This window comes from Suncus etruscus, chromosome 6, assembly GCF_024139225.1.
Source record: "Suncus etruscus isolate mSunEtr1 chromosome 6, mSunEtr1.pri.cur, whole genome shotgun sequence".
NCBI lineage: Eukaryota > Metazoa > Chordata > Mammalia > Eulipotyphla > Soricidae > Suncus > Suncus etruscus.
In genome coordinates, this window is record NC_064853.1 from 11,188,649 (window position 1) to 11,216,151 (window position 27,503).

The 27,503-nt window shown below is 42.3% G+C and overlaps 1 protein-coding gene across 2 annotated transcripts in view; it reads right to left on the minus strand.

The window, feature by feature from the left end:
• Nucleotides 1-24,177, minus strand: part of IL12RB2 (interleukin 12 receptor subunit beta 2) — an 83,290-nt gene extending 59,113 nt beyond the window's left edge. For both annotated transcript variants that reach the window (XM_049774393.1, XM_049774392.1), the window contains exons 1-6: nucleotides 24,102-24,177; nucleotides 21,939-22,223; nucleotides 14,447-14,561; nucleotides 12,072-12,256; nucleotides 10,450-10,592; nucleotides 7,930-8,080 (exon numbers count right to left, since the gene is read on the minus strand). In XM_049774393.1, coding sequence (XP_049630350.1) covers nucleotides 7,930-8,080; nucleotides 10,450-10,592; nucleotides 12,072-12,256; nucleotides 14,447-14,561; nucleotides 21,939-22,223; nucleotides 24,102-24,177 — 955 coding nt within the window. The remainder of the gene's footprint in view (nucleotides 1-7,929; nucleotides 8,081-10,449; nucleotides 10,593-12,071; nucleotides 12,257-14,446; nucleotides 14,562-21,938; nucleotides 22,224-24,101) is intronic.
• Nucleotides 24,178-27,503: the final 3,326 nt, after the last annotated feature.

Sequence of the window (27,503 nt, forward strand, 5' to 3'; positions counted from 1 at the left end):
CCTGACCACTGCTGTCTCCCAGGTGACAAAAGAAGAATAACTTTTAGTAACATTAAAATAGTATATGGGGCTGGAGCAATGGCACAGAGGCTACGATAATTGTGTTGCATACAGCCAACCTGGTTTGATTTCTGGCTCCCGTATGGTCCCCGAGCCTGCCAGAAGTGATTTCTGAATGCAGAGCCAGGAGTAACCCCAGGTATGGTCCCAAAATAAAATAAATTAAAATAAAAAATAAAATAGTAGGGGCCAGAGAAATAGCATGGAGGTAGGGTGTTTGCCTTACATGCAGAAGGACAGTGGTTCAAATCCCAGCATCCCATATGGTTCCCCGAGCCTGCCAGTAGTGATTTCTGAGTGTAGAGCCAGGAGTAAGTCCTGAGCACTGCCGGGTATGACCCAAAAACCAAAAATAAAATAAAATAGTATAACATTTGGACTGGGTGCATAGCAACTGTATATAGGTATATATTATACATTTATGTATATATATCTATACCTATATATAATATATATGAATATACATATTGTTGAAAAAATTTTTTTTGTTTTTTTGGGCTACACCCAGTGGCGTTCAGGGGTTACTCCTGGTTCTGTTCTCAGAAATCACTCCTGGCAGGCATGGGGGGACCATAGGGGATGCTGGAATTCGAACCACCGATGGTCCTGGTTGGCCACTTGCAAGGCAAATGCCCTACCACTGTGCTATCTCTCCAGTCCCACATTGTTAAAATGTAAGTGTCTATAAATAAAGCTTTATTGGTGTACAGCTCTATTTCTATAATGACAGATGTCAACTGACTGCTTTCAGGCTACAAGAATAAATTTTAGACATTGTGATGATATGGTGGGCAAAGCTGAAATTATTTACTCTCCAAAGCTTTTCCAAATACAACTGCTTAGTGCTACAGAGTACAATTATGAAATATTTGCTAGACAAGATGCTAAAAGAGCCTCCAGAATTTGACTGTTCCCACCTAACGTAGTTTAGTTTAATGTCTTCCCGCTACTGATGAATAAATTGCCAGTTTCTCTTCATGAAAGTGGGGTCTCATCCTGCTGATCCCACACCCCTCTTCAGACTTTTCTTCCTCTCTCTCCTCCCCTTACCATGATGGAGGGCTGGCTCCATTTTTTCTGCTTCTGACACAAGAACAAGCAGGTAACATTTCCTTTATTCACTATCCAAGGTAGAGTTTAGCAGGGCCAAAGTCATGTAGAGACTTAAAAACTGGTGAGCGGTCAGGCAAAAACACCTATGCACATAGTGGGCCAGAGTGATACTACAGTGGTAGAGATGGACCCAGGTTTGATCCCTGGCATCCTATATGGTCCCTGAACCTGCCAGGAGTGATTTCTGAGTGCAGAGCCAGGAGTAATCTGAGCACCGTGGTGTGGCTCAAAAACAAAACAAAACAAAATAAAAAAAGAAAAGAAAAAGAAACACCTATTAACACAGTTCATTCATAACTCTTTATTATTATTATTGTTTTTTGTTTGTTTGTTTTTTGGGTCACACTCAGTGGTGCTCAGGGGTTACTCCTGGCTCTGCACTCAGAAATCGCTCCTGGCAGGCACAAGGGACTATATGAGATGTCAGGATTCGAACCACCATCCATCAAGAATCGGCTGTGTGCAAGGCAAATGCCCTACCACTGTGCCATCTATCGGGTCTATCATTCGTCTTTCTTTGGCACCCTCTTTCAGGTGTCCTAAGAGTTGAGGCATATTCTCAGATGCCTAAACATCATGAAGCCTCAACTCAAGAATGTAACATGCAGTTGCTCTCTTTTTAGTAGCAGGCCAGACTTTGAAAGAGCTCTTTAGAGGAACTAGCTTACCAAACACAGGAAAATGATTTATTTTCTTTCTTTTGGGGGGAGGGTGGAGGACTCATCAAGCTGTATTTAGGGTTTACTCCTGTCTCTAAGCTCAGAGATCACTCCTGCAGGCTCAGAGGACCATAGGGATGCTGGGGATCAAATCCAGCACACTGTATGCAAGGCAAGTGCTGGACCATTTTTCTATCTTCACAGGAGAATAATTTCTTTTCTCTGTTTTGTTTTAAGGCCACACCCAGTGACGCTCAGGGGTTATTCCTGGCTATGTGCTCAGAAATTGCTCCTGACTTGGGGGACCATATGGGATGCCGAGGGACTGAACTGTGGTCCATCCTAGGCTAGCATGGGCAAGGCCTTATCGCTTGCGCCACCACTCCGACCCCTAGAGAGTAATTTCTTAAGTAGCCTTTAAAAATGTTTTTAGGGGTCAGAGAGATAGCACAGCTGTAGGGCATTTATTTGCCTTGAAAGTGGCTGACCCAGGCCTAACGGTGGTTTGAATCCCAGCATTTCATATGGTCCCCCATGCCTGCCAGGAGCAACTTCTGAGCACAGAGCCAGGAGTAACCCCTGAGCGCCACCGGGTGTGGCCCAAAAACCAACAACAACAACAAAAGTTTTAAATTGAGCATCGTGACATGATTGAATCAAATGACACTGAAAAGGGTCATCTGGAGAAATATGGCTGCATTCTCTGCCACTAATGTGATGTAAATAGCCCTCCCCATGTCACCCTCCAGTCTGCCACGACTCATTGTTATTCTCAGTTCTGAGTAGCAAAAACTGCAGAGCTATAGCTACATCATAAGAAAGTTCCACTTGAGAGAGTGATCTGAAAAAAGCTTACGAGCAATTTCTTTTAAATTCCACATTATAGATGAGTACACAGCTGAAGGGTTCAAAGAAGAAATGTTAAAAAAAAATTCACACCTCAGAGGTTTACATCAGTTGGTTTTTCATAAGGAAACCGATGACAAAAATAGTGGTAAGAGGTGAAAACCGTGCAGCTCAGAGTAAGAGAAAAGAGACCCTACAGCTAGCCACAAAAAAGATCCAACAGAGAAAGGGGAGATTCAGACAAGGCGTTGTGTCTCAGAGCCAAGGGTTATTTCTTTATGAATGCCTGCAACTTATTCTGAATAAACCATCTTCCTTAGGTCAATTCATAACCACACAGGTTCATGGCTGTAACAAGCCGCTGTACTCATTACTATGATTGTGGTTTATTTTATAGGATGTGAGAAAGTTACCATCTTAACTTGGAGGGTTTTTAATTCAGTAATACGTAAAAGAAAACTTCTTACCACATCTCTGCATAGGCCATTATCAATTGTGAGTAAGAAGGTCAAAAATTCACACGTCCAGGGGCCAGAGCTTTATAGCACATCAGGTAGGATGTTTGCCTTGCATACTGACAACTTGGTTTTGATCCCCAGCATCCTGTGTGGTCTCTGAGCCTGCCAAGAGTGTTTCCTGAGCACAGAGCCAGGAGTAACCTCAGGATGTTACTGGGTGTGGCCCAAAAAACAAACAAAAGAAATAATTCACAAGTCCAGAGTTTTCTTAGCTTAGGTTAAGCTAATGTGATATAAGATAAAGTCTATTCTATTTACTTCTTAGATTTTGCATAATGTGTGCTCTATCTTTGGGAATTTTACCTGCACCAGGTACAAACAATACCTAATTCAAGTCCTAATTCAAGAAATAATGAAAAATTACTCTGATTATATATTACAAAGTTATATTAAAAATAAGCACTGAGGGGCTGGAGCAATAGTACAGTGGTAGGGCATTTGCCTTGCATGCTGCTGACCCAGGACGGATGGACCTGGGTTCAATTCTTGACATCCCAGATAATCCCTCAAGCCAGGAGCAATTTCTGAGCACATAGCCAGGAGTAACCACTGAGTGTCACCGGGTGTGGTTCCCCAAAGAGAATAAGCACTGAATTATAAGAATGGAAATAAGTCCCAGAGAGATAGCACAGCAGCGTTTGCCTTGCAAGCAGCCGATCCAGGACCAAAGGTGGCTGGTTCGAATCCCGGTGTCCCATATGGTCCCCCGTGCCTGCTAGGAGCTATATCTGAGCAGACAGCCAGGAGTAACCCCTGAGCACTGCCGGGTGTGCCCCCCCCCAAAAAAAAAGAATGGAAATAATGAAAATTTTAAATGGAAATACTTTATGCAAAGAGCAAGCGGCTTAACCTCTATTAAAAAGAATTTTTCATAAAATGAGAAGGAATAAATTCTAATTTATCAGGTGAATATTTTAAACATTATTTTCTAAATAAAGAAATGCAATTGACATGAACAAAAAAAGAATATATAGTATTGTAGAAACTACAAATTAGGAATTCTTTGGTCTTCGCATGTCTTGTAGTATCTCTGATAAGTCATTAGTCATCAACAGTCATTGAGCTTGCAGAAAATAGATGTAACTTAACCATGAAGCTAGTTTATATGCATATAATTTTTTTAAGTTCCACACACAAGCATTTATAATTTCTTACACCAATATTTCAAATTCTCCAGATAATGATGTAACAGATTTTATGCTAATGTTCCTCCTCTGAAGCAAATTTAGACAAATTATGAAAAAATCCAATATATATGACTAATTAGATGCTTTTGAATACTACAGTTTGGAGGACTATTTCTTGTGACTCCAAATATTGAGAAATTTTCATATAAGTCTTTTTGCTTCAACAAAATATCTGACTACACCTATACAAATTATATCCCTAATAATTAGTAGGAAATAAAGGTCCATCAGAATGAAAAATATTTTTTGATATCTATTTCAGGGCAATCTGGTGGTACTCTCGAGCCAGGAACATCAAAAAACTTGAAGGAATACAGGGCTGTGATATTAGAAGGGAGAGGATTGCTGGATGTTAAACTTTATTTTAAAATGTTAAATCCTTAGGGGCTGGAGCAATAGTACAGCAGTAGGGCATTTACTTTGCACATGACTGACCAGGGACAGGACCCAGGTTTAATCCCCGGCATCCCATATGATCCCCTGAACTTGCCAGGAGCGATTTCTGAGTACAGAGCCAGGAATAACCTCTGAACACCACTGGGTATGACCCAAAAATAACAGAAATAAATAAATAAATGTTGTCTCTAGGGTCCACTATTTTCTTCCAACATTTTATATGGATATTAAAATTATAATAATTTTGATGGGCAAAACGGAAATGTATTCATCTTTACTATAAATAAATGACATATAGGTACAGCCTCCTGGATTGAGAGACTTGCTGAGATAGTATGTGAAACAGAGCTAAGAGTATGTGAAACTTCACTGAGGCCATATGCTTGTTATCAATAGGACCACATACGGCAAATGGTATTGGAGCAGTACATGAAACCCCAGTACAGCGCTGTAGAGATAGCATGGAAGGTAAGGCATTTGCCTTTCATGCAGAAGATCATCGGTTCGAATCCTGGCGTCCCATATGGTCCCCTGAGCCTGCCAGGAGCAATTTCTGAGCATAGAGCCAGGAGTAACCCCTGAGTGATGTCGGGTGTGACCCAAAAACCAAAAAAAAAAAAAAAAAAGAAAGAAAGAAAGAAACCCCAGTAAAGAGCAAAGCTTTTAGCATGGCTCTGGGAGTCCAGGTTCTTGACCTGGCCACAGCCAAGAATCAGGAGTGACTCAGGAAAAATAAGTACAGAAAGTCCTTTATGAAAGCTAAGTGTACATCCAAGAACCCAAATGTAGGCATAGGCTATAGTGAATAGCATTGCTTCTAAAAAGACAAGACTGGGGCCAGAGAGATAGCATGGAGGTAGAGCATTTGCCTTGCATGCAGAAGGACGGTGGTTCAAATCCCGGCATCCCATATGGTACCCCGAGCCTGCCAGGAGCAATTTCTGACCATAGAGCCAGGAGGAACCCCTGAGTGCCATCAGGTGTGACCCCCAAAAATCCAAATAAATAAATAAATAAATAAATAGACAAGACTGTCTGGGGCTAGAGTGATAGCACAACAGTAGGGCATTTGCCTTGCAAGCAGACAACCTGGGACGGACCTGGATTCGATCCTCAGTATCCCATATGGTCCAGAACCTGCTGGGAGAGATTTCTGAGCACAGAACCAGGAGTAACCGCTGGTAGCTGCAAGTAATCCCTGAGCCCGCGGGGTGTGGCCTCCCTAAAAAAGACAAGGCTGTCAATTAAAAGTAAGAGAATCCACTGGAGAGGTAAAGGGTGGACATGTCAGAGAACAGCATTTCACAACCAAGGGCTATATGCTCCCATATTGATGTAACTCCAGGATATTCTTATGGGGCCCCAGAAGAAGACCGCATTTTGGGAAGGCAAGGCATGGGGCTAGAAGGTCAAATGACCAAATAATAGGGTCACAGAAGGAAACAAGGTCCGAACAAGATTGAGAAATGCTGCTCTAGAGAGAAGAGCACTATCCCAAGGGAGGCAAGAAATTTACTAAAAATTAAAGTACACAGAGTGGAAGGATGTATTCTAGAAAGGAGCATTGTTTCTTTTCTTTTCTTTTTTTATGGTTTTTGGGTCACACTCAGCAGCACTCAGGGATTACTCCTGATTCTGTGCTCAAAAATCGTCCCTGGCAGGCATGAGGGACCATATGGGATGTCAGGATTTGAACCACTGTCTTTCTGCTTGCAAGGCAAATACCCTATCTCCAGGCCATCTCTTCAGCCCCATGTTTTTTTCTTTTCTAATTTTGTCTCATCTCATCTCTTCTCTTTTGTTTTTGAGCTACATCCAGCAGTGCTCAGTTTACTCTTGACTCTGTGCTTAGGGATCACTCCTAGTAGAATTTGGAGACCACAGTGGTGCCAGGGAGTGAAAACATGTTGACTTCTTACGGGCAAGCATCTTAGCCATTGTACTATTGCTCTGACTCCAAAAGCATCTTTACTACAAAGTTCTGAGTTGAATAGTTACAGAAATGGAATGAATTAATGAAGGCATGGAATAAATATCTGAGAAAAAGTACAGAATGAGCGTGCTACTCAGTTTCTAACTATACTTGGTCAATTCCCGGGACTTCCGTGATAACTGTAAAATATTACTCTGGGAGTGAGTGTAATTCTTATAATGTAAATGTATTGTAAAGAACATAAAAGGAAGTTCTGTTGTCTGTCAGTTACTGGGGCTTTCCTTCTGGTTGAACTAGTCTTAAATCTTAGTATTTGCACTCTGTGGTGCCCAGTATTGGGAACTCATTAACTCTGTTGGCAGAAACATACCACGTGTCGGTATGCAAGAAAAATCCAATCAAAATGAGCACTGATCAAAGATCAAAATGGTGGAGATGAGAGATCTGGCATGTGAAAGGATAGGGTACAATCATTACTTATTCTTATTTCTGTACACAGATGTTTGCTTAAAGCTAGAGCAAAATGTTAGAGCCGTTCAACTCTGCAATGTCCAGCAAGGCAATATTTTTCCATGAAAGGACAAGTTTTCTGATTCCTTATCCATCTGTTTGCTGTTGTAAACCACATTTGTGCTGCTTATTCTCCTGTCTCAATTTTTAATATGAAGAATTGCATAGTTAGGGGCCGGAGCGATAGCATGGAGGTAAGGCATTTGCCTTTCATGCAAAAGGTCATCAGTTCGAATCCCGGTGTCCCATATGGTCCCCCGTGCCTGCCAGGAGCAACTTATGAGCATAGAGCCAGGAGTAACCCCTGAGCACTGCCGGGTGTGACCCAAAAACCACACAAAAAAAATTGCATAGTTAGGGCCGGAGAGATAGCATGGAGGTAGGGTGTTTGCCTTGCATGCAGAAGGATGATGGTTCGAATCCCGGCATCCCATATGGTCCCCCGATTCTGCCAGGAGTAATTTTTGAGTGTAAAGCCAGAAACCAAAAAAAAAAAAACCCAAAGACCCCCAAAAAATTGCCTAGTTATAGAAGCATCCACATGAATAGTTGGGTTAAGTACTTGGGTTAATATAAAGCTTATTTTGTTTATGAATGCATTTATAGCTGTTGGTCCTGTACTAGAACTTGAGAGGTTCTATTCCAAAGAAATTGTTACATAATTTTTCTTCACTCCTTCTCTCCCTCCTCTTTCTTTTTATACATACCTTCTTCTGGAGTTTGGGTTTGCAATGTTTTACTCCAATTACTCCAACTACCTTTATAAAGATGCAGCTTAGAGGAAATTTGAATTTCATATCCTGTAAATGGTTTCAGATCCAACAAGTCATATCTTCCTTTAGCATTTGTAGCATTGACCTTGAATCAGAGGAGATTTCAAATGGTGTATTATTAAATACTAATTACTAATAAATCAGTGCTAATTAATTTAAATAATTCTAACATAAAGAAGAAAAACTAGAATAGAAAAGGCTCATTATTTCTCAGATCTGTCATTCAATGAAAATACCAATGACTAGGTTTTTAAGTACATTTACTGTTAATCTTAGGTAATAGGTTCTTTTTTAGAAAAAAAAAAAACGTGGGGCCAGAGTGATAGCACAGTGGTAAGGTCTTTGCTTTGTACGCTGCCAACACAGGATGGATTCTGGTTCAAATCCTGGCATCCCATATGGTCCACCAAGCCTTCCAGGAGTGACTTTTGAGCACAGAGGCAGGAGTAACCCCTGAGAGCCACCAGGTGTGACCCCAAAATCAAAAAGATAAAAGAAAAGAAAAAAGAAAAAAAAACCTGAATTCCTGAGACTAATGGATTATGTATATGGATCCCCAGGGGACCCTGAAACCAACTATAAAATGGATAAAGGTTAATAATTAGGGCCCATGAAATAGTACAGGAGTTAAGGCATCTGCCTTACACACAACCAACTCTCATTCAATCCCCAGCACTACATGTGGTACCCTAAGCACTGCCAGAAGTGATCTCTGAAGCATATACTTAAGCCCCAAGCACTGAAGAGTGTGACTTCCCCCTCAATTAAAGCAATTATTGGAGAATGACAAATTTCATATTATTTTGGTTCATCTATGGAGTATAAGGAAAAAAAGTAATAAAAACAGAAAACAAGGCTCAGATACAAAGATAGACTGATAGTTACAAAGGGAAGTAGGTAAATCCAGTAAAGGGGGTCAGGGCATTATGGAGAGGGATGAAATTTAGGCTTTCAGTGGGTGAGGTGGTAATTACAGATATAGAATTATAGCATGCTTGAATGCTATGGAATAAGCCAACATTACCTCAACACAAAATTTCCACCAACTTTCAAAACAATCTTTGAAAAGTTTCTATATTAGGGAGCATTTTTCACTTTATCACAACTAGAATTTAATGAATATTTTAACACACACAACACAAAACTAGCTTTAAAAATACCCAACACTTTAGGGGTCTGAGAGCTAGCTAGCACAGTGGGTAAGGTGCTTGACATGTATACCACCAACCCCACTTTCTTGGGTTTTTTTGGGGGGAGGGGGGAGGTTACACTCTATAGTGCTGCTTGCAAGAAATAATCTTTAACTTGAAGAAAACACTATTTCAAAAGCCTATCAGAGCCCACTACATTTTATTATTGACTCATTGTGCAGACTTTGTGGAAGACTAAAATAGAAACAAGGGTTAGAGAGATGTGAAGTGTATCTGGGAAGCCCTGAGCATAGCTGGGTATGGGCTCCAACTCACAGCCCCACCCCAACCTCAAAAAAACGAAGGACAATTCTATCTCTATGAGGAAATTACACAAGAAAAAATATGCACAAAAAACATAATCATCGGGGCTGGAGAGATAGCATGGAGGTAAAGCATTTGCCTTTCATGCAGAAGAATGGTGGTTCGAATTCCGGCATCTCATATGTTCCCCCGTGCCTGCCAGGGGCGATTTCTGAGCATAGAGCCAGGTGTAACCCCTGAGTGCTGCCGGGTGTGACCCAAAAACCAAAAATAAACAAACAAACAAAAACATAATCATCATACCTTTTGAGTAAAACTATATGGAAGCTGATCCTCTGTTATTATTAAAATCATTTCTACAAATTTATTGAAATAAATTATAATCTTAACGTTTTATTGTAAAAATAAATATCTACTATGATATAAAATAAGAGATGTGCAATTCTACAAAAGTCTTTATATGTGTAAGAACATTTTACATTTCTCACTTCAATATGTTTTTTTAAAGTATTAAAAATTAACAATGGAGTGAGGAGTAGAATAACAGGGAGAGGTGAATCCCTTACTAGCAATAATTGTAAAAATGTTGGCTTGCAGAATCCCATGTTTTAAAAAAATTTAAACTCAATGCCCAATAGTCAATGTTTCTTAATAAATTAAGAATAAATAAATTATGATCTAGCATACCTCAATGTATCCTTTTGGGTTAAATATTCTTTTTTGGAAGGAAGAGAGTTGGGCTTCACGTGGATGTACTAAGTAAGGACTGACTCTTGGCTCTTTGCTCAGAGATAACTCCTGGCAGAACTGGGGGGGATCATATCTGGTGCTGGGGACTGAATCTGGGTTGGCCATGTGCAAGGTAAGTACCCTTCCTCCCATACTATATCACTCAGCCCTGGGTTAAATATTCTTAAGTATGTTGGTATGAAAAGGCACAAAACAGTATATCAGTAGAAAGGTCCCCTCTCAGTATTCCCCTGCACTCAAAGGCTATTACCATATTCCAAGATCTGCTGTGATGGGGCCGATATCTAAGTCTATTAAGCTGCACCATCTCTTCATCCCTCCACTGAAGAAGACACTTGCTCGCAGTACCATTGACATACTGGATGCTGAGATCCCATGGAGGAAGAGGCCTCACTAGAAAACAAGACAAACAAAACTGTGATTCAGCATCCACAACTGGATATCGCCATAATGTATCGGCATGAGCTGCAAAGAATGGAACAAAACTCTCCTCTTAGATGCACCAACTGCCAGGTTTAGTAAAATGCCTGCGAGAGAACCCTGTGACTTTGAGAAAGGAGAAAAACTTGGATTTGTTTCCAAATCATTGGAACAATTCTTTTTAATCTCCCTGGATTTTTAACCAAATCAACCCCCAATATTGGTGGTGATATCAATTCTGTTTAATCCAGTTCTTGCAAGAAAACCAGTCTGCCTAATCCAAGTGTTCTAAGGCCTAAAAGAGCAGAGAAGGATAGTGATGATAGCTTCAGGGGTAGAAGAAAGAAACACTAATGGGGGTCATTGGTGGTGGGAAGGTTGCATTGTGAAGGAAAGCATACTCTTTATGACTGAAAACCAAATACAAATATGTTTGTAACCATGGTGCCTACATAAAGATATTATTAGAAGTAAAAAAAAAATTGGTAGGAAAAGTCTTAGGAAAGAAAAATAGAAGCAGAATAAAAGACTCCAAGGGAGGACAAGAAGGTGACTTAGACATAAAGTCAGGTCCAGAGTGATAGTATAGCGGGTAGGGAGTTTGCCTTGTAGGTGGTCAACCCAGGTTGGATACCCGGCATCCCTGGGCATCACCAGGATTATTTTCTGAGTGCAGAGATAAGAATAACCCCCGAGTACAGCTGGGTGTGATCCCAAAACCAGAAAATATAGTTAAAAGGAAAAGAAATGAACAGTCAGTGAAAAGAGAAGGAAGGTAGGTTGGAAAGAAGTTCAATGCCAGTGTGTCTATGTACAAACTCATACAAGAGACACTGTGAGGCCAAGCAAGATACAACAACAGAAGCCAGAATTGCAAGCACGCCAAAAAAGTCCAGACGTAACCTGGGCATACCTCCAATTGGCCTGTGACTCATGGTGGTCAACTGTGTTTGCTTGGAAATGTGACTTCAACACCCAAGACAAATATCCTCAGCGCAAGCTGCATTTGTACCCTGATTCCCTTTGTACTTTGCATTTGGCTACCGTGGCCTGGCAGGCCCAGATGCAACCACGAAGGTCAATAAAGACGTCTCTGCCAGAGTTTCCAATCGAGGTTTCCATGTCGAGGTTAGTTCTCTCCTTGCTCAGATGTTATCACTGGCGACTGCTACCCTCATGGGATGCGAAGTGAGAGGTTCATTTTCTCCAATGGAGAGCCAGAATGTCTTTGAGCCCTTTCAGCCCACCAGCTCTACTCAATTCAAGAATCAGGCATTCTTTCACTTGCCTTTAATAACATCTCTCCTTGGCTTATGCCTACTGGTCACTTTCCATCACACACCCCCTGTCCTTTCAAAATCATCTTTATAGAGAATACCAAGTAGGTGATTTTATTCATAATGTCTCAGATGCCAGGAATGAGAATTTACTAAAAGTGAAATAAAAATGTACCTATGTCCGAGAATGTGAATGTGGACGGCAAGGAAGAAGCTCGGCCAAGCTTATTGGTTGCAGTGACCTTGGCAGTATAGTTGAATTCAGGGGCCTCTGAGGCCAGGTTGATCCCAAGGTCCATATGGTCGCAATTAGGATTATTACACTGCTTTTGCCAAGTTAAATTTCTTGGTCCATTTAACCTATAAACAAAAGATAATTGTGCTTAACAAGATTCTTTAAATTGCTTTTCCTTTTAGTGCAAAATGTTCAAATATTTTAAATTCTAGACATTTTTTAAAGGTCAGTTTTGTCTCAAGGGGATTTCTATGGGATTATGGGTATTCTATGCTCATAAATAGGACCATACTGCATCCCTTCCCCTTTTTAGTAGAACCAAGGGTTTGAATTTGTGTGTGGTGTTGGTGGTGGTTCTTTGGGCCACACCTGGTTACTCTTCCTGACTCTGTAGTCATAAATTATTCCTGACAGGCTTGGAGGACCATATGGGATACAAAGGCTAGACCCCATGCTAGAAGGTAGGTTCAAGATAGAAGTCACACTCAAGAAAAATGCTCTACCCACTGTGCTATCACTCTGGCCTCTATTTTTGTTTTTTAACCTTCATAAAAATGAGTGGCTAACCTGACACTAGTTGAATTTTCCAAATCTTGACTGAAAAATTTTGCTTCTTTCTTGCCCACATTTTTGGGCCATACCCAGCAGTGCTCAGGGATCACTCTTGGTGGGATCTGGGAACACTATGGGGTGTTGGGGATCAAATCCAAGTTGCCTGGGTTGGCCACATACAAAGACAGCACCCTACCTGCTGTCTGTCTCCCATCTTTGCTTCTTAATCAATGTAATCCTCTTCCACGAACAGCATGGCATACTGGTGTTCACTGTGCAAATGTGCCAGTTCCTGGCACAAACAGAAACCTGAGCCTCCTTTCTCTCCCCCCTATCCTGCTCACTCAGTATAACCAGCTGGATCTTTGGATTGGATTAGCGAATCAACTCCAAGAAACAGAATCTTCCAGATTCTTTTTGTGGATTCTTGGGTCAGAAAAGGTGCTTTGAAAAGAAATTGCCCCAAAACTTAAAGAACACAGCCACAAGGACAAGACTATTTATCTATCTTGATCCAAAAACCCTGTAACTGCCAAAGAAGGAGGAGAAAGCATGTACTGTATTTTCCGGCGTATAAGACGACTTTTGAAACTAGAAAAAGTCAACCAAAAATCGGGGGTCGTCTTATACGCCGAGTATATCCCGAAAAATGTTTCAATATGCCGCTAAATGAAAATTGTCTCAATATTGTCACAAAACGAATTTTCCAACTCGATCCTGCACCAATCACTTCAAGGCTGCTCAGACCGCCTCTCTAACTCAGCCAATCCAAGCAGGCTTTTTATGCATGCAAATTAGACAATGTTCTGGACCCGAATCTACACTGTCAAAAGCCTGCTCAGATGGGCCAGAATCAGAGAGGACATCTATCACAGTAGAACCTTTTAATCTTTGCTTGTTGTGATTGCTCACTGTGGTACATACAGTTGCAGCACAGGAACGTTCTGTCTGATACAACGAATATAGGCCTAAACCTATGTTTTAACTGCAAAATTAGGAGTCGTCTTATACACCCAGTCGTCTTATACGCCGGCAAATACAGTAGCTAGTTTGAACTGAAAAGAACAGCAATGATGGAAATGAGTGAGAGAAGTAGAATGCCTGTCTTGAATACAGGCAGGGGGTGGAGGAAGAGGGAAAAGGGGGACATTAGTGGTAGGAATGTTGCACTAGTGAAAGGGGGTGTTCTTTTTATAACTGAAATCCAAATACAAATATGTTTGTAATCATGGTGCTTAAATAAAGATGCTATTATGGGAAAAGAAAAAGAACAGTAACAGGGCCAGAGAGATAGCACAATGGTAGGGCTTTTGCCTTGCATGCAACCTACCCAGGACAGACCTGGGTTCAATTCCCGGCATCCCATATGGTCTCCTGAGCCTAACAGGAGTGATTTCTTAGTGCAGAGCTAGGAGTAATCCCTGAGCACCACCAGGTGTGCCCCCGCCCCCCAAAAAAAAGAACAGTAATGTTCATGCTTGGGTCTTGGAGCTAAAGAGATTTTGAGCTAGAATTTAGACCCAAGACATCCCAAGATATGCTTGGGATATATTTATCAACTAAAATTGGTTTATTAGGTTTATAAGGAGGTTTATGTATAAACCTGTTTTAACTGATAAACATTATCATATTTTAAAGTACCCAATACTATAGGAGATGCATTTGCTTCTTCTCTCTGGCAAAAATTGGACTGTTAGATATTTATACATGTCAGCCCAGACAAAACCTTTGAAACAGCTGCAGAAATGCAGGCCCGGACTCACTGTAAAGTATACACAGTAATTAGGTGGGTGTTTCGTCCTCGGTCCCATGTGCAGGCCACAGTCCCATGTTTTCCACTCTGCATACAAGATAAGCTTCGAGGCTCTTCTGGGGTCACTTTGAAAAGAAAGAGCAAAAACTCATCATTGGACGAATGGGATTTCAACTGCTGTGTTACTATTTGCCAAGAAGGCCTCTTCTCCTAAAGCTTGCACACCCAGATGAGTTGGGAGTTGTTACAAATACCTTCGAGTTCAGAACATCTGAACATCCCGCCTCGGAACATCCTGTTCCTTCTAACAATAAGATGAATAGTCATACATATGAATCAGATGCATTGATGACAAACTCCAATTTTGTATTCTCTCTCTCTCTCTCTCTCTCTCTCTCTCTCTCACACACACACACACACACACACACAGACACACACACAACACGTCTTGGTCTTTGTGCTGTACTATTGGGGGGAAATCTTCACTCTTTTATATTACTACCCTCCTATTAATTTTTCATTTCTATTATTCGATTTTTTTAACCCTGGGAGCATTTTCTGATGATTTTCTTAATTTTGTCCACTGTCACATTTTCTTTATTTTCTAAGAGCACAAAGGCTCTATTTGGGGCGGGGGGGCACACTGTTGACCCTCAGGGGTTACACCTGGCTATGCGCTCAGAAATCACTCCTGGCTCAGGGGACCATATGGGATGCCTGGGTTTGAACCAGGTCCGTCCTGGATCTGCTGCATGCAAGGCAAATGCCCTACCACTGTGCTATTGCTCTGGCCCCTTATTTTTTCTTTTCTTTGCCTTAACATTTCTTCTCCATGACTATATCTATTTCTTCCACTTCACTTACATGGTTTGCTCTATATGTCTGTCTTGGTTTCTGTCCTCTGTGAGGCATCCACTCTAAGTCATTATATTTTACTCATAATACAAGAGTAGCATGAATCCACAGCGGTACTCGGTATATGCATATCTGGGTACCAGCACTGACTGAATCAGTTTCATTCCAGGGTCAGGCTACATTTTCTTGGGATGTTTCATTGTTAATAATTTTAAAGGGGGCCCAAGAAGTGGTGCAAGCAGTAGGGTGTTTGCCTTGCACGCTCTGATCTAAGACGGGGCATGGTTCAATCCCCCGGTGTCCCATATGGTTCCCCCAAGCCAGGAGCAATTTCTGAGTGCATAGCCAGAAGTAACCCCTGAGTGTCACTGGGTGTGGCCCAAAAACCAAAAACCAAAAAAAGTTTTTAAAGGGTTTTTTTTTTTTTTTTTCTGTGGGGAGACACCTAGTAATAGTCAAGGTTTTTGCCTGGCTCTGTGCTCAAGCATCACTCCTGGTAGGTCTATATGTGGTACTGAAGATCAAACCCAGGTTAACTCATTTTTATATGATTTTTTTGTTCTGGGAAGATTTCATAGAAAGGTAGTTTCTTATCTGCATGAAAATGAATATAAGTCTAAGGAGAGCTGTATATAAATGTTCCTTTTATGTCCACCTCTTTTCCAATCTCAGTTGAACAGGCAGAACTAGCTCTAAATTCTCTAGTTATATGCCTGGGCCAAAGAGGAGCAATAGGCAGGATACCTGGAATTGGAGAGAGGATTTGGGACTCTGGTTTTTAAGGAGATTTTCAAGCAATTCTGGATATGAGCTCACTTTGCTCTCATGCCCAGAAGTACAGTCTTTTGGGGCCAGGGGATTCAGTCCTGAACAAAGTTGCACCCTGGCTTTCTCTCTGCTAGCAGGAGCCAGGTCAGCATCATTCACATCCTTCCTCCTACCTTCTGTCCCCATTCTCCAGCCTCCTAAATGGTGTGGCTGTGTCTCCTCTTCTTTCTTTTTAGTCCTCAAAGATTTGTACCCAGAGATCTCTCTTCACTGAATCTTGACTTTATTTCTTTATTTTGTTTGTTTATTTTGCTTATTTTTTATTTATTTTATTTTATTTATTTATTTATTTTTGGCTTTTGGGTCACACCCAGCAGTGCTCAGGGGTTACTCCTGGCTGTCTGCTCAGAAATAGCTCCTGGCAGGCACGGGGGACCATATGGGACACCGGGATTTGAACCAACCACCTTTAGTCCTGGATCGGCTGCTTGCAAGGCAAACGTCGCTGTGCTATCTCTCTGGGCCCTGTTTATTTTGTTTTTATGGCCACACCTGGTGGTGCTCAGGGCTTATTCCTGGCTCTGTGCTCAGAAATCACTCCAGGCAGGCATGGAGCACCATATAGGATGCTGGGGATTGAACCCAGGTTGTCCCAGGTCATCCGCATGCAAGGCAAACACTCTACTGCTGTGCTATCATTCTGGCTCAATTGGCTTTATTTCTAAGGAATAAAAGGACACATGTGCATTTTAATCCCCATTCTGGGCCAGAGAGATAGTATAGGGATCAAAGCACTACTTGCCTTGCATGCAACTGGCCCAGTTCAATTCCTCAGCTCCACATATAATCATGAACGATTTTTGTTTTGTTTTGTTTTGTTTGGAAAGCACCCACAAGACTCGAACCACTGAGATTGGTTATTGATGATTCTTGAGCACTGAAGCATGAGAAGCCATTGAGCACAACCAAAGAAAATCTTTTATATATTTGTTTGTTTTTGGGGTCACACCCGATTGCACTCAGGGGTTACTTCTGGCTCTGCACTCAAAAAATTGCTCCTGGGGCCGGTGAGGTGGCACTAGAAGTAAGGTGTCTGCCTTGCAAGCGCTAGCCAAGGAAGGACCGAGGTTCGATCCCCTGACGTCCCATATGGTTCCCCCAACCAGGGGCAATTTCTGAGCGCTTAGCCAGGAGTAACCCCTAAGCATCAAAATGGTGTGGCCTGAAAAACAACAACAACAACAACAAATTACTCCTGGCAGGCTTGGGGGACCATATGGGATGCCGGGGATCAAACCTGGATCCATTCTGGGTCATCTAAGTGCAAGGCAAACGCCCTACCGCTGTGCTATTGCTCTGGCAGAAATTCCCTCTATTCAATCCTTCACAGAGCCTTTGATGGCCAAATGAGAGAAAAGCAGATCTTAGAGAACTTTGTACAAGTTTCTTGACATACTGTATCTGCTCTGTTCCATATAAAGAACATGAACATAAAACATTTTTAGATCTCATCCTGACCTTTACTTCTTTTTTTTTTTTTTTTTTTTTTGGTTTTTGGGTCATACCCGGCTGCGCTCAGGGGTTACTCCTGGCTGTCTGCTCAGAAATAGCTCCTGGCAGGCACGGGGGACCATATGGGACACCGGGATTCGAACTAACCACCTTTGGTCCTGGATCGGCTGCTTGCAAGGCAAACACCTCTGTGCTATCTCTCCGGGCCCTGACCTTTACTTCTAAGCTCACAGATACCCATTTAAAAGATCTGCCGGCTTTCTGACAGGTCTTTTTAAGGTACGCATGGACGCTAGGGACAACCAGTGATCAGGAGAAAGAAAATGCCTCCTTTACCAAATAGCATTAAGCTCACTGCACTGGGCGAAACCAACTGCACCCTTTTCTGTCTTTTCTTGGAATGACTAGCAGTACTCAGAAAAAGGTGCTTCTTCCAGTCAGGCCTCCCCCTCAAAGGTGCTAAACTTGCTCAAAGAGCAGCAATTTGAGGGTGTGGTTTATCACTCCAGCACCCTGCACCAGTAATATTCTGGAGCAAGACCCAGCTTCTTTACCATATCTCCAGATCTTGGGCGACTGCAAATGATCACAAACATGCACGGTATTCTAGATCGAAAAATTAAACAAAGACACAGGCCGAAAAGAAAAACCAAAAACATCAAAAATGATGAAAGACAGAAATAGCCCGGAATGGGTTGAGGTCATAAGTCAGAAATAAACTTCTCAGGCAATTTGTTAACCTGCTTGAAAAAAAAATTTAAATTATCTGCAACATTGCAGATGCTGAACTGAATAAGCAGATTGAGGATATTCAAGACAATATGGAATGTCTGGCAATATGGCAATTCACCTGGGTGTATTCAGGTGTATTAAGGATAACGATGGGAAAGAAAACAATGATGTTTGGGGGGCCAGAGAGATAATATCAAACTCAGATTTGACTCCCTGACCTGGGTTTGATTTCCAGTATCCTCTATGGTCCCCCATAGAGGGAGTAATGTCTGAATGCAGAGTCTGGAGTAAACCTTGAACACTGCTGGGTGTGACTCAAAAAAAAAAAAAGTAATGGTGTTTTTTGTGGTGGTGGTTTGAGGTTGGGGGGCCACACCCAGTGGTGGTTGGAGGTGGTCATTCCCTATCTTGATGCTGGGTGAGATGGGTGTAAGGGAGTTGCCCCTGGCAGTGCTCGAGGGACCATGTGGTGCCAGAGATTAAAACCAGGGTTTCCTGCATGCAAAGTCAAATGACCAAGTTTTCGATCCATCTGCTATCAGCATCTACACTGCCTTTTAAGAGAACAAACTCAGCTACTAGGCTCTCATATTCGCCTTGGAAAAGAGTCCAGGTTGGAATTGCAGCCCTGGGGCTGTGTGCCTAAGGGCACCCTGAGCCTTGGGGCATGATCAAGAGCTTTGTGTATGGATCAGACAGGGAGGCAGCTGCCCGCATCTTCCCATCACAGATGCAGGAAACTTAAGCTCAAAAAAATTGCAACTGTCAAAAGTAGCATAGCAGGTGGGGGCCTAGGAATCAGGGCTGATTCTTTCTTTTACTATACCCCTGAGGGCTGAGAGGATACACTCTCTCAGTCTCAGGAGACCCGAGTTGGAGGAGTCAGGGTCCCAATTGATCTTTTTCTTTGTTAGTGAATGGATGGAGCACACCCAATAGTGCTCAGGGCTTACTCCTGGCTCAGCACTCTGGGATCACTCCTGGTGGGGTAGGGGACCATATGTGGTGTTGAAGATAGAACCTTTGTCGGCTACATGCTGGAGATGAAATCCTAGGTTTGCATAAGTCCAAATCCCTGAGCTAACTCCCTGGTCCCCAAACTTGTCCTAAGAGGAGGGTTCCTAAAATCTTTCTTTTTTTTTTTTTTTTTTTTTTTTTTGTGGTTTTTGGGTCACACCCGGCAGTGCTCAGGGGTTATTCCTGGCTCCAGGCTCAGAAATTGCTCCTGGCAGGCACGGGAGGACCATATGGGACGCCGGGATTCGAACCGATGACCTCCTGCATGAGAGGCAAACGCCTTACCTCCATGCTATCTCTCCGGCCCCCTAAAATCTTTCTTAAAGTTAGTTTTTCCTGGGCCCGGAGAGATAGCACAGCGGCGTTTGCCTTGCAAGCAGCCGATCCAGGATCAAGGGTGGTTGGTTCGAATCCCGGTGTCCCATATGGTCCCCCGTGCCTGCCAGGAGCTATTTCTGAGCAGACAGCCAGGAGTAACCCCTGAGCGCCGCCAGGTGTGACCCAAAAAACCAACAAACAAAAAAAGTTAGTTTTTCCCCCACTCTATATCGTATCTTTGTTTTGTTGTTGTTGTTGTTGTTGTTGTTTTGGAGACACACTAGGTGATACTAAGTGTTTAGTCCTGGTTTTACACTCTGGACTTATTCCTAGTGGTGCTCAGAGAACCATATGGGATGCAGGAGATTGAACTCAGATCACCATATGCAAGGCAAGAGCCCTATCACTCTGGCCTATCACTCAGACTATCACTCTGGCCACTCTATTGTGTCTTTTTTATTTTAATTTTGTTTTTTTTTTGGGGGGGGGGGAGGCCAAACCTAGCAGTGCTCAGGGGTTACTCCTGGCTCTGCACTTAGAAATTACTCCTAGCAGTCTTGGGGGACTATATGGGATGTCAGGGAACGAACCCAGGTCAGCTGCTTGCAAGGCAAATGCCCGATCTTCTGTGCTATCACTCTGACCCTATTACATCTATATAACAGACACTGTCTTTGCATTAGCTAGCCAAGCCACTGCACTACTTCCTTCTAGAATCACACCAGAACTTCTCTGGGCCCCAAGAGGCAGAGCACCAGGAAACGGCTCAGGGACCCTGCCTGCCTGCTGCTTGCCTGGTAGACTTTCAGTGCTGCAAGAATGCATGCACGTGTGCTGCTTTTGCTGCAGAGACAGTCTCTTGGAGCCTTAAAAGCTGGCCATGGGGGAGTTAGAGGGGGTCCTTTAACTGAGGGCAGACAGTCAAGATTTCTCTAGTCCTATCCTTCTCTTTCCATAATTTCTTTCTGGAAATGACCAGACAGCCAGGTGGAGTGTGTGCGGTTGCTTCGGCCAATCAGTAGCCTAACCACTTTGTGTCTGCCCTGTGCTTTCCTGGGTCTTCCCATCACTCCTGCCATCCTGGGCCAGGTCCATCCCTTCCCCATCTCTGGAACTTTAGGCAGTTTGCTGGGGAAGCCAGTGACAGAAGCAGGTTTTTTTGTTTTGTTTTGTTTTGTTTTGCCTTTTTGGGTCATACTCGGCAGCGCACAGTGGTTACTACTGGCTCCATGCTCAGAAATCGCTCCTGGCAAGCTTGGAGGACCATATGGGTCCTTCTGCATGCAAGGCAAATGCCCTACCTCCATGCTCGCTCTCCGGCCCCCTCTTGGTCTCTTTTGGTATTGGGGATTGAAACCAGAACCTCATACATGCAAGGTTTATCTACACCTCCAAGCACTCTGTCTCTCTCACTTTCTTTTTTCTTTTTCTCTCTCCTGTCTCTTTTTCTTCCTTTCTTTTTGCTTTGTTGGTTTTGTTTTCTTGAGTCACATCTGGCAGTTCTTAGGAACCTCATCTAGCTCAAGGACCCAGGTGGTGTAGGGGTTGAATTTGGGGCCTGTGGCATGGGCTCAGCCCTTTGAGCAACCCTGGCCCTCACTTTTAACTTCTGCTAAGTATAATGACCAGTGGGCCAGGACTGAGAATGAATGGAAGGACTAAGTTTATGCATTCAGTTAAGAAGAGAAATATTGGGCCTGGAGAGATAGCACAGCGACGTTTGCCTTGCAAGCAGCCGATCCAGGACCTAAGGTGGTTGGTTCGAATCCCGGTGTCCCATATGGTCCACCATGCCTGCCAGGAGCTATTTCTGAGCAGACAGCCAGGAGTAACCCCTGAGCAATGTCGGGTGTGACCCAAAAAACAAAAAAAAAAAAAGAGAAATATTTAGCTTTGGGTGGCCAACCTGGGTTGCAGAAGTTGAAATGGGGGGGGGGGGAGAGAGAGAGAGAGAGATACCACATTCTATTGATTTCTGGGATTTATGGAGACATAGTGGAGAGATGAGGGCACTTGTCTTGTATGTGACTGATCCTGGCACCCCATACAGTGTCTGGAGTCCTGCCAGAGTGGGAACAATCCCTGGGTGTGGCTCAGAAGCCCCCCAAAATTTATACTGATTTTTGTACATCTCACATTAAGTTGCTTACTCAGCATTCAAGATCAAACAGATCCATGCATGATGGGAGATGAGAAGATGACACATATTTGAATATTCGCTTAATATTTGCTTAATGCACCTCATATCCCCAAAGGACTCCCTCTTCCCCAATTTGAGGAGTTCAGAAAAGAATGCTCACCACCGACGAAGACCTCAGCCCCGCACACTTGTCGCTCCTCTCTTCTGTTACAGGTTAGTTTGCAGATGAACAAGGTCGTGCCCAGGGGAAGTCCCTTGACTTGAGAACTGAGAAGGTGCCCACGCTGAGTATTGATTCTGTGCTCTGCCTGGTAGAGGATTAGCTGGTTGAAGTTTGGGTCGGAGCAGCCTTGTTTGGGCTTCAAAGAGCAGGAAATATTCACGGAGGATCCGAGGGGAATGACTAGGAAAGGCCTCACAGTCAAGTCTCCTCTCGGGCATACATCTGCGGGAAGACACCAAGGCAAGACTTTGAAAAGAAGGAGCCACAGAGTCCCCCAAAGCAGGATGTTGTCCATCCTCACACCCTGGAAAAAGAAATATGGTCTAGCGCTCTGAATCTATCAGTGATGGTTAGTGAGAACAGAAGGCAGCAGCCTTATTTGAGCCCAACTGAAATTAGACCTAAAATCTGCATCATTCTCCATTCTGTGATACTATAAGTAGAGTTATAAATAGAAAGGTGGTGAGCAGAAACAGGTTTGGAAGAACATTCAGGAAAATGGTTCCAGGAAGAGGCGGTGTCTGCTATGCAAATTGTTCAGCAGACTATTAAAAAAAAAAAAAAGTATTTTCCGGGATAAATCACATTTGTTTTCTGTCCCCATTTACGGCTTAGAATATTGGCATACGGGCCCGGAGAGATAGCACAGCAGCGTTTGCCTTGCAAGCAGCCGATCCAGGACCTAAGGTGGTTGGTTCGAATCCGGTGTCCCATATGGTCCCCCGTGCCTGCCAGGAGCTATTTCTGAGCAGACAGCCAGGAGTAAAACCCTGAGCATCGCCGGGTGTGGCCCAAAAACAAACAAACAAACAAACAAAAAAAAAGAATATTGGCATACTAAAAAGGAATGGAAAAGAAAGTGAAGAAAGTGATGACAAACTGGAAGAGAACAGATTTAGGATGAATTTCTCTCTTGCTATTTTAGCAGCACGAAGGGTGTGTGTTTGATAACAAAAATATTCAAGGGTTTTTGATGAGTTGTGTGATTGGTAATACGAATATAAATCAGGTCTTTCAATCAAATTTCAGCATAATTTTTTGTTTGTTTGTTTTTGGGCCACACCCGGCAGTGCTCAGGGGTTACTCCTGGCTGTTTGCTCAGAAATAGCTCCTGGCAGGGACGGGGGACCATATGGGACATCGGGATTCGAACCAGCCACCTTTGGTCCTGGATCGGCTGCTTGCAAGGCAAACGCAGCTGTGCTATCTCTCCGGGCCCAAATTTCAGCATCTTTTTAAGTTAAGAGGCTGGGCCGGCTAAGTAACCCATTGAATCTGTCTAGAATGACATAAATATCTTCTTTATGATAGAATAAATAATAAACTTACCATGTAAATAATACCATACTACTAAATTCTTATTTTAAAGGGGGGGGATTCATTCTGATCCTCAATTTATTTTTCATAAACAAATTTGACATCTATTTAGAAATGAGCAGTTTTGAGCAGCACTCAGTAAAACTGCAGATGAAAGAAACTCAAAATTATACATTTACACTGTTTTTAGATGTGATAGAAAGTCTCCACTGAGAGTCCTTTTTGGCAATTGTAAGATTGCTTGGCTAAAGGAACCATAAAAGGAAACTGGCAGTGAAGCTATTGAAATCAAATAAAGAAAAGGCTGAAAATTCATTTGAAATTAAAAAAAAAATTCTCATTCTTATTAAGTGTCTTTCTCTTATGTTAGCCTTGACCTCTGCTTCTTTATTTAGCTTTGATCTTAATGATGATCAGAAAGTTAAAAAAGAAGCTCCAAATGAAAAGAAAAAAAGAACATACCAGCCTAAGCCTATTATCCCTTTTTAAAGCCAAGCTGAGTTCACTCACAAAAATCTTGTTAAAATATACTATATTATAAAAGCATTAACACATGATGCCTTCCTATACTAGTCACTTTCTTAAAAGGCAAGTAATCTGATTAAGTTCTTCCCTTAATTATTGGTTTAAACTCAGTAAAATTCATCTTACATATAGACATGAAGTTAGACTTCTTTATGTGCATGGCAGATTGACTGCAAAATATTTACCACAAATAGTTTATCTGTACTTGAAAATTTAAACCACAAATAATCCACAGATTAGATTACAGAAATATCTTACCCACACTGGCTTTAACCAATAGCCATATGGTTAAAGGAATAAGGACCAATGAGCACCTTCCAAATGTAGAGGCCATGAACAGTCAACTCCTGAATATACCTTCACATTTTACCCTAAAACAAAACAAAACAATTCAAAACAAAACATAAATTCATTGATATTAAACATTTGTTGAAAATGCCAGAACCAGAAAACAAAACAAAACAATTCAAAACAAAACAAAACATAAATTTATTGATATTAAACATTTGTTGAAAATGCCAGAACCAATATCATGTAAGACTTAAAAAATTTTTTCTTTAATTCTCTCCATATCGTTATGACACTCCACCCGTTTATAAGTCTACTTTTAAAACAAGTAAAAGAAAAGAATTCGCCACTGTCAATGTCTAGATTTTTGGTGTTTTTTTCTTCCCAAGGGGTTTGGGGACACACCCTACTGGCTGGATTCAAGGCATACTTTTGCTCTGTGCTCAGGGATTATTCCTGCCCAGGAGAGCTACATGTAACAGTCAGCACCCTACTTACTGAACTATCTCTCTGGCCCCTTCCAGGTTTCTTAAACTTCTTAGAAAAGCAAATGGTAGAGAGGAGGCATTGCCTCTGAAATCCTTTAGAACTTTAGAATTGGGGTTAAATTCTTGGTGACTACTGGAAAGGTATCAATTTTTCTGAACCTCAGTTCCAATCACAATTATTTCCCCTTCCAAAACAAAGCTTAATCCTTCTAGTTAACACAGGAGTGTTACATTCTAAGTTTAATGTAAAATTTTTATTGAACCAAGAGCTTTCAGAAGAAACTGGGGATTAAAAATGACTGATAACAGGCCAGAGAGATAGCATGGAGATAGCACATTTGCCTTGCATGCACAAGGAAGGTGGTTCGAATCCCGGCATCCCATATGGTCTCCTGAGCCTTCGAGGGGCAATTTCTGAGCATAGAGCCAGGAGTAACCCCTGAGCACTGCCGGGTGTGACCCAAAACCAAAAAAATAAAAATAAATAAAAATAACTCACCCGGGGCCGGGAAGGTGGTGCTAGAGGTAAGGTGTCTGCCTTGCAAGCGCTAGCGTAGGACGGACCATGGTTCGATCCCCCGGCGTCCCATATGGTCCCCCCAAGCCAGGGGCGATTTCTGAGCTCATAGCCAGGAGTAACCCCTGAGCATCAAATGGGTGTGATCCAAAAACAAAAACAAAAAAAACCAAAAACAAAAAAACAAAACAAAAACAACTCACCCAGAATTCAGCAGATCATTTTATGGGGCAGAAAACAAAGAATCTCCAGGATTCAGAGGACATTGTTACACATTTACAGAAGCCTAATTTTACTTATTAATTATTTATTTTATTGCATATTTCTATCTAGAATTGTATAGAAAATTCAGGTTGGAAATGCAAGATGTCATCATCTACTAGATATCAGAAAATTCTCTAAATTCTATTATTGGGTTGAAAATGCACAAAGTGACCTGGAAAGTTCTGTGATGCCAGGCTATTGGGAACGTGTTCGAACCAAATATTGGTCTCTTGTTTCCAAATCTAGAAATATGCCAGGATGTATTGGAGACTCGCAGAAAAATTCCTTTTGTCATTCAGCACAAACGTCTACTTTTCATGTACCAGACATTTGAGATCAAGAGTACTGTCCTAGAAGATTCTAGGAACACCTTGTTTCTCACCCCCCAGGAAAGCCCCAAATAAAAGCCCCAAATATAAGCATTATCTTAATGATCTTTGTTGGATGTTCTTTCTCTTTCTCCCTTACTATCACTACTTCCTCCTCCTCCTCCTCTTGAATTTTAACTCCTAGAGGACTTCTATGCACATAAGACATCCTCCCCACCCACTTTATTTCTACTTTCTCTTTCAGGGGAATCTTATCTAGTCAACTGGCTTTAAAAATCTCTCTGAGCTCAAGATTCCTTTGCATCCTGGATACACACACGAGGACAGCTAAGAAACTGCCCAAGGGACTGGAGCGATGGCACAAAGCGGTAAGGCATCTGCCTTGCACACACTAGCCCAGGATGGACCGCAGTTCCATTCCCCATATAGTCCCCAATCCAGGAGCGATTTCTGAGCTCATAGCCAGTAGTAACCCCTGAGTGTCACTGGGTGTAGCCCAAAACAAATAAACAAAAATAAATAAAAGAAACTGCCCAAGAGTTATGTTTAGTTGGATTTTTTGGTCTTGCTCCCTTCAACTTGTTTCTTTACCCAGTCATTTTTATCTCTGTGAAGAAACATCCTTATTTCCTAAAATCTCCAAATGCACCCCGACTTTACCCCTCCTTACCTTCTATAATCACCCAATGTTTGTTATCTCTCACGTGTCCCAGTTCAATCCTCTTCTACCATCTTCACCTGGTTCAAATCATGGCTGTCTCTACAGTAGCTCCAAAATATATCTCCAGTCCCTCTTGGCCCCTTTCTAAGTAATGTTCACTTAACAGACTTCCCTTAAAAACTGAAATCAAGAGAGTGTGACCTGCCTCATACCACAGATTCAAAAACAAAATAATAGAAACATAAACTCCAAAGTGCTTACCAGCCACAATCTCTTGGCCACTGCTTGGCCTTAGTTCTGTTCTGCCACCATCCTTCATTCCTACTTTCTAGACTGATTCACTCTGCTCTCTTCACACTGACCTTCAGGATGTTCCTTGAGTAAGATGTGCCCTTGCTTTGGGGACTCTGCTCTTTCCGTTTCCTCTGTGAGAATCCTCTCCCTGGTTCTCAGTGGCGGGCTGACAGCCTTCAGATCTCAGCTCCTGAGTCACTTCCTCAGAGAACCCCTCCCTGACCCCCAAGTCAACATGGTGCTGTCTGCCTACTGACTTCATGGTACCACCTGTCACTACCTTGTTCATGTACTGGGTTACTTTAGTCTGTTAATTCTCTCTCTATAGGGTCAGTATAGAAATTATAATAGAAGTTATGACAAGATGGGCATTTTTGACTCACCAGCAAGTAGCATTGGAAAACTCGACATATGGTTACTGAAAAAAGCAGGGTACCAAGGCTTGAGAATATGAGCTATGGGAAATTCCCTTTATCATCTCTACATAGAGGGAATAAAGGCCCAACAAATGCCCTTACCTTAGATCCTGTGAAGAAACTACCTTACTTTTCAACAAGACTGTAGAGATGGGATTAAAGTTAATAGGATAACAGAGGCCAGAGTGATAGCACAGCAGGTAGGGTGTTTGCCGTGCAAGCAGCTGACCTGGGTTCAATCCCCAGCATTCCATATAGTCCCTCAAACTTGCCAGGAGTACTTACTGACTGCAAAACCAGGAGTAACCCAAGTGCTGCCAAGTATAAACCAACCTAACCCCCCCAAAATTTTTTTAAATAAGTAAAAGAATTTGATGTCAAAGGAGGAAAGGTACTTACTTGC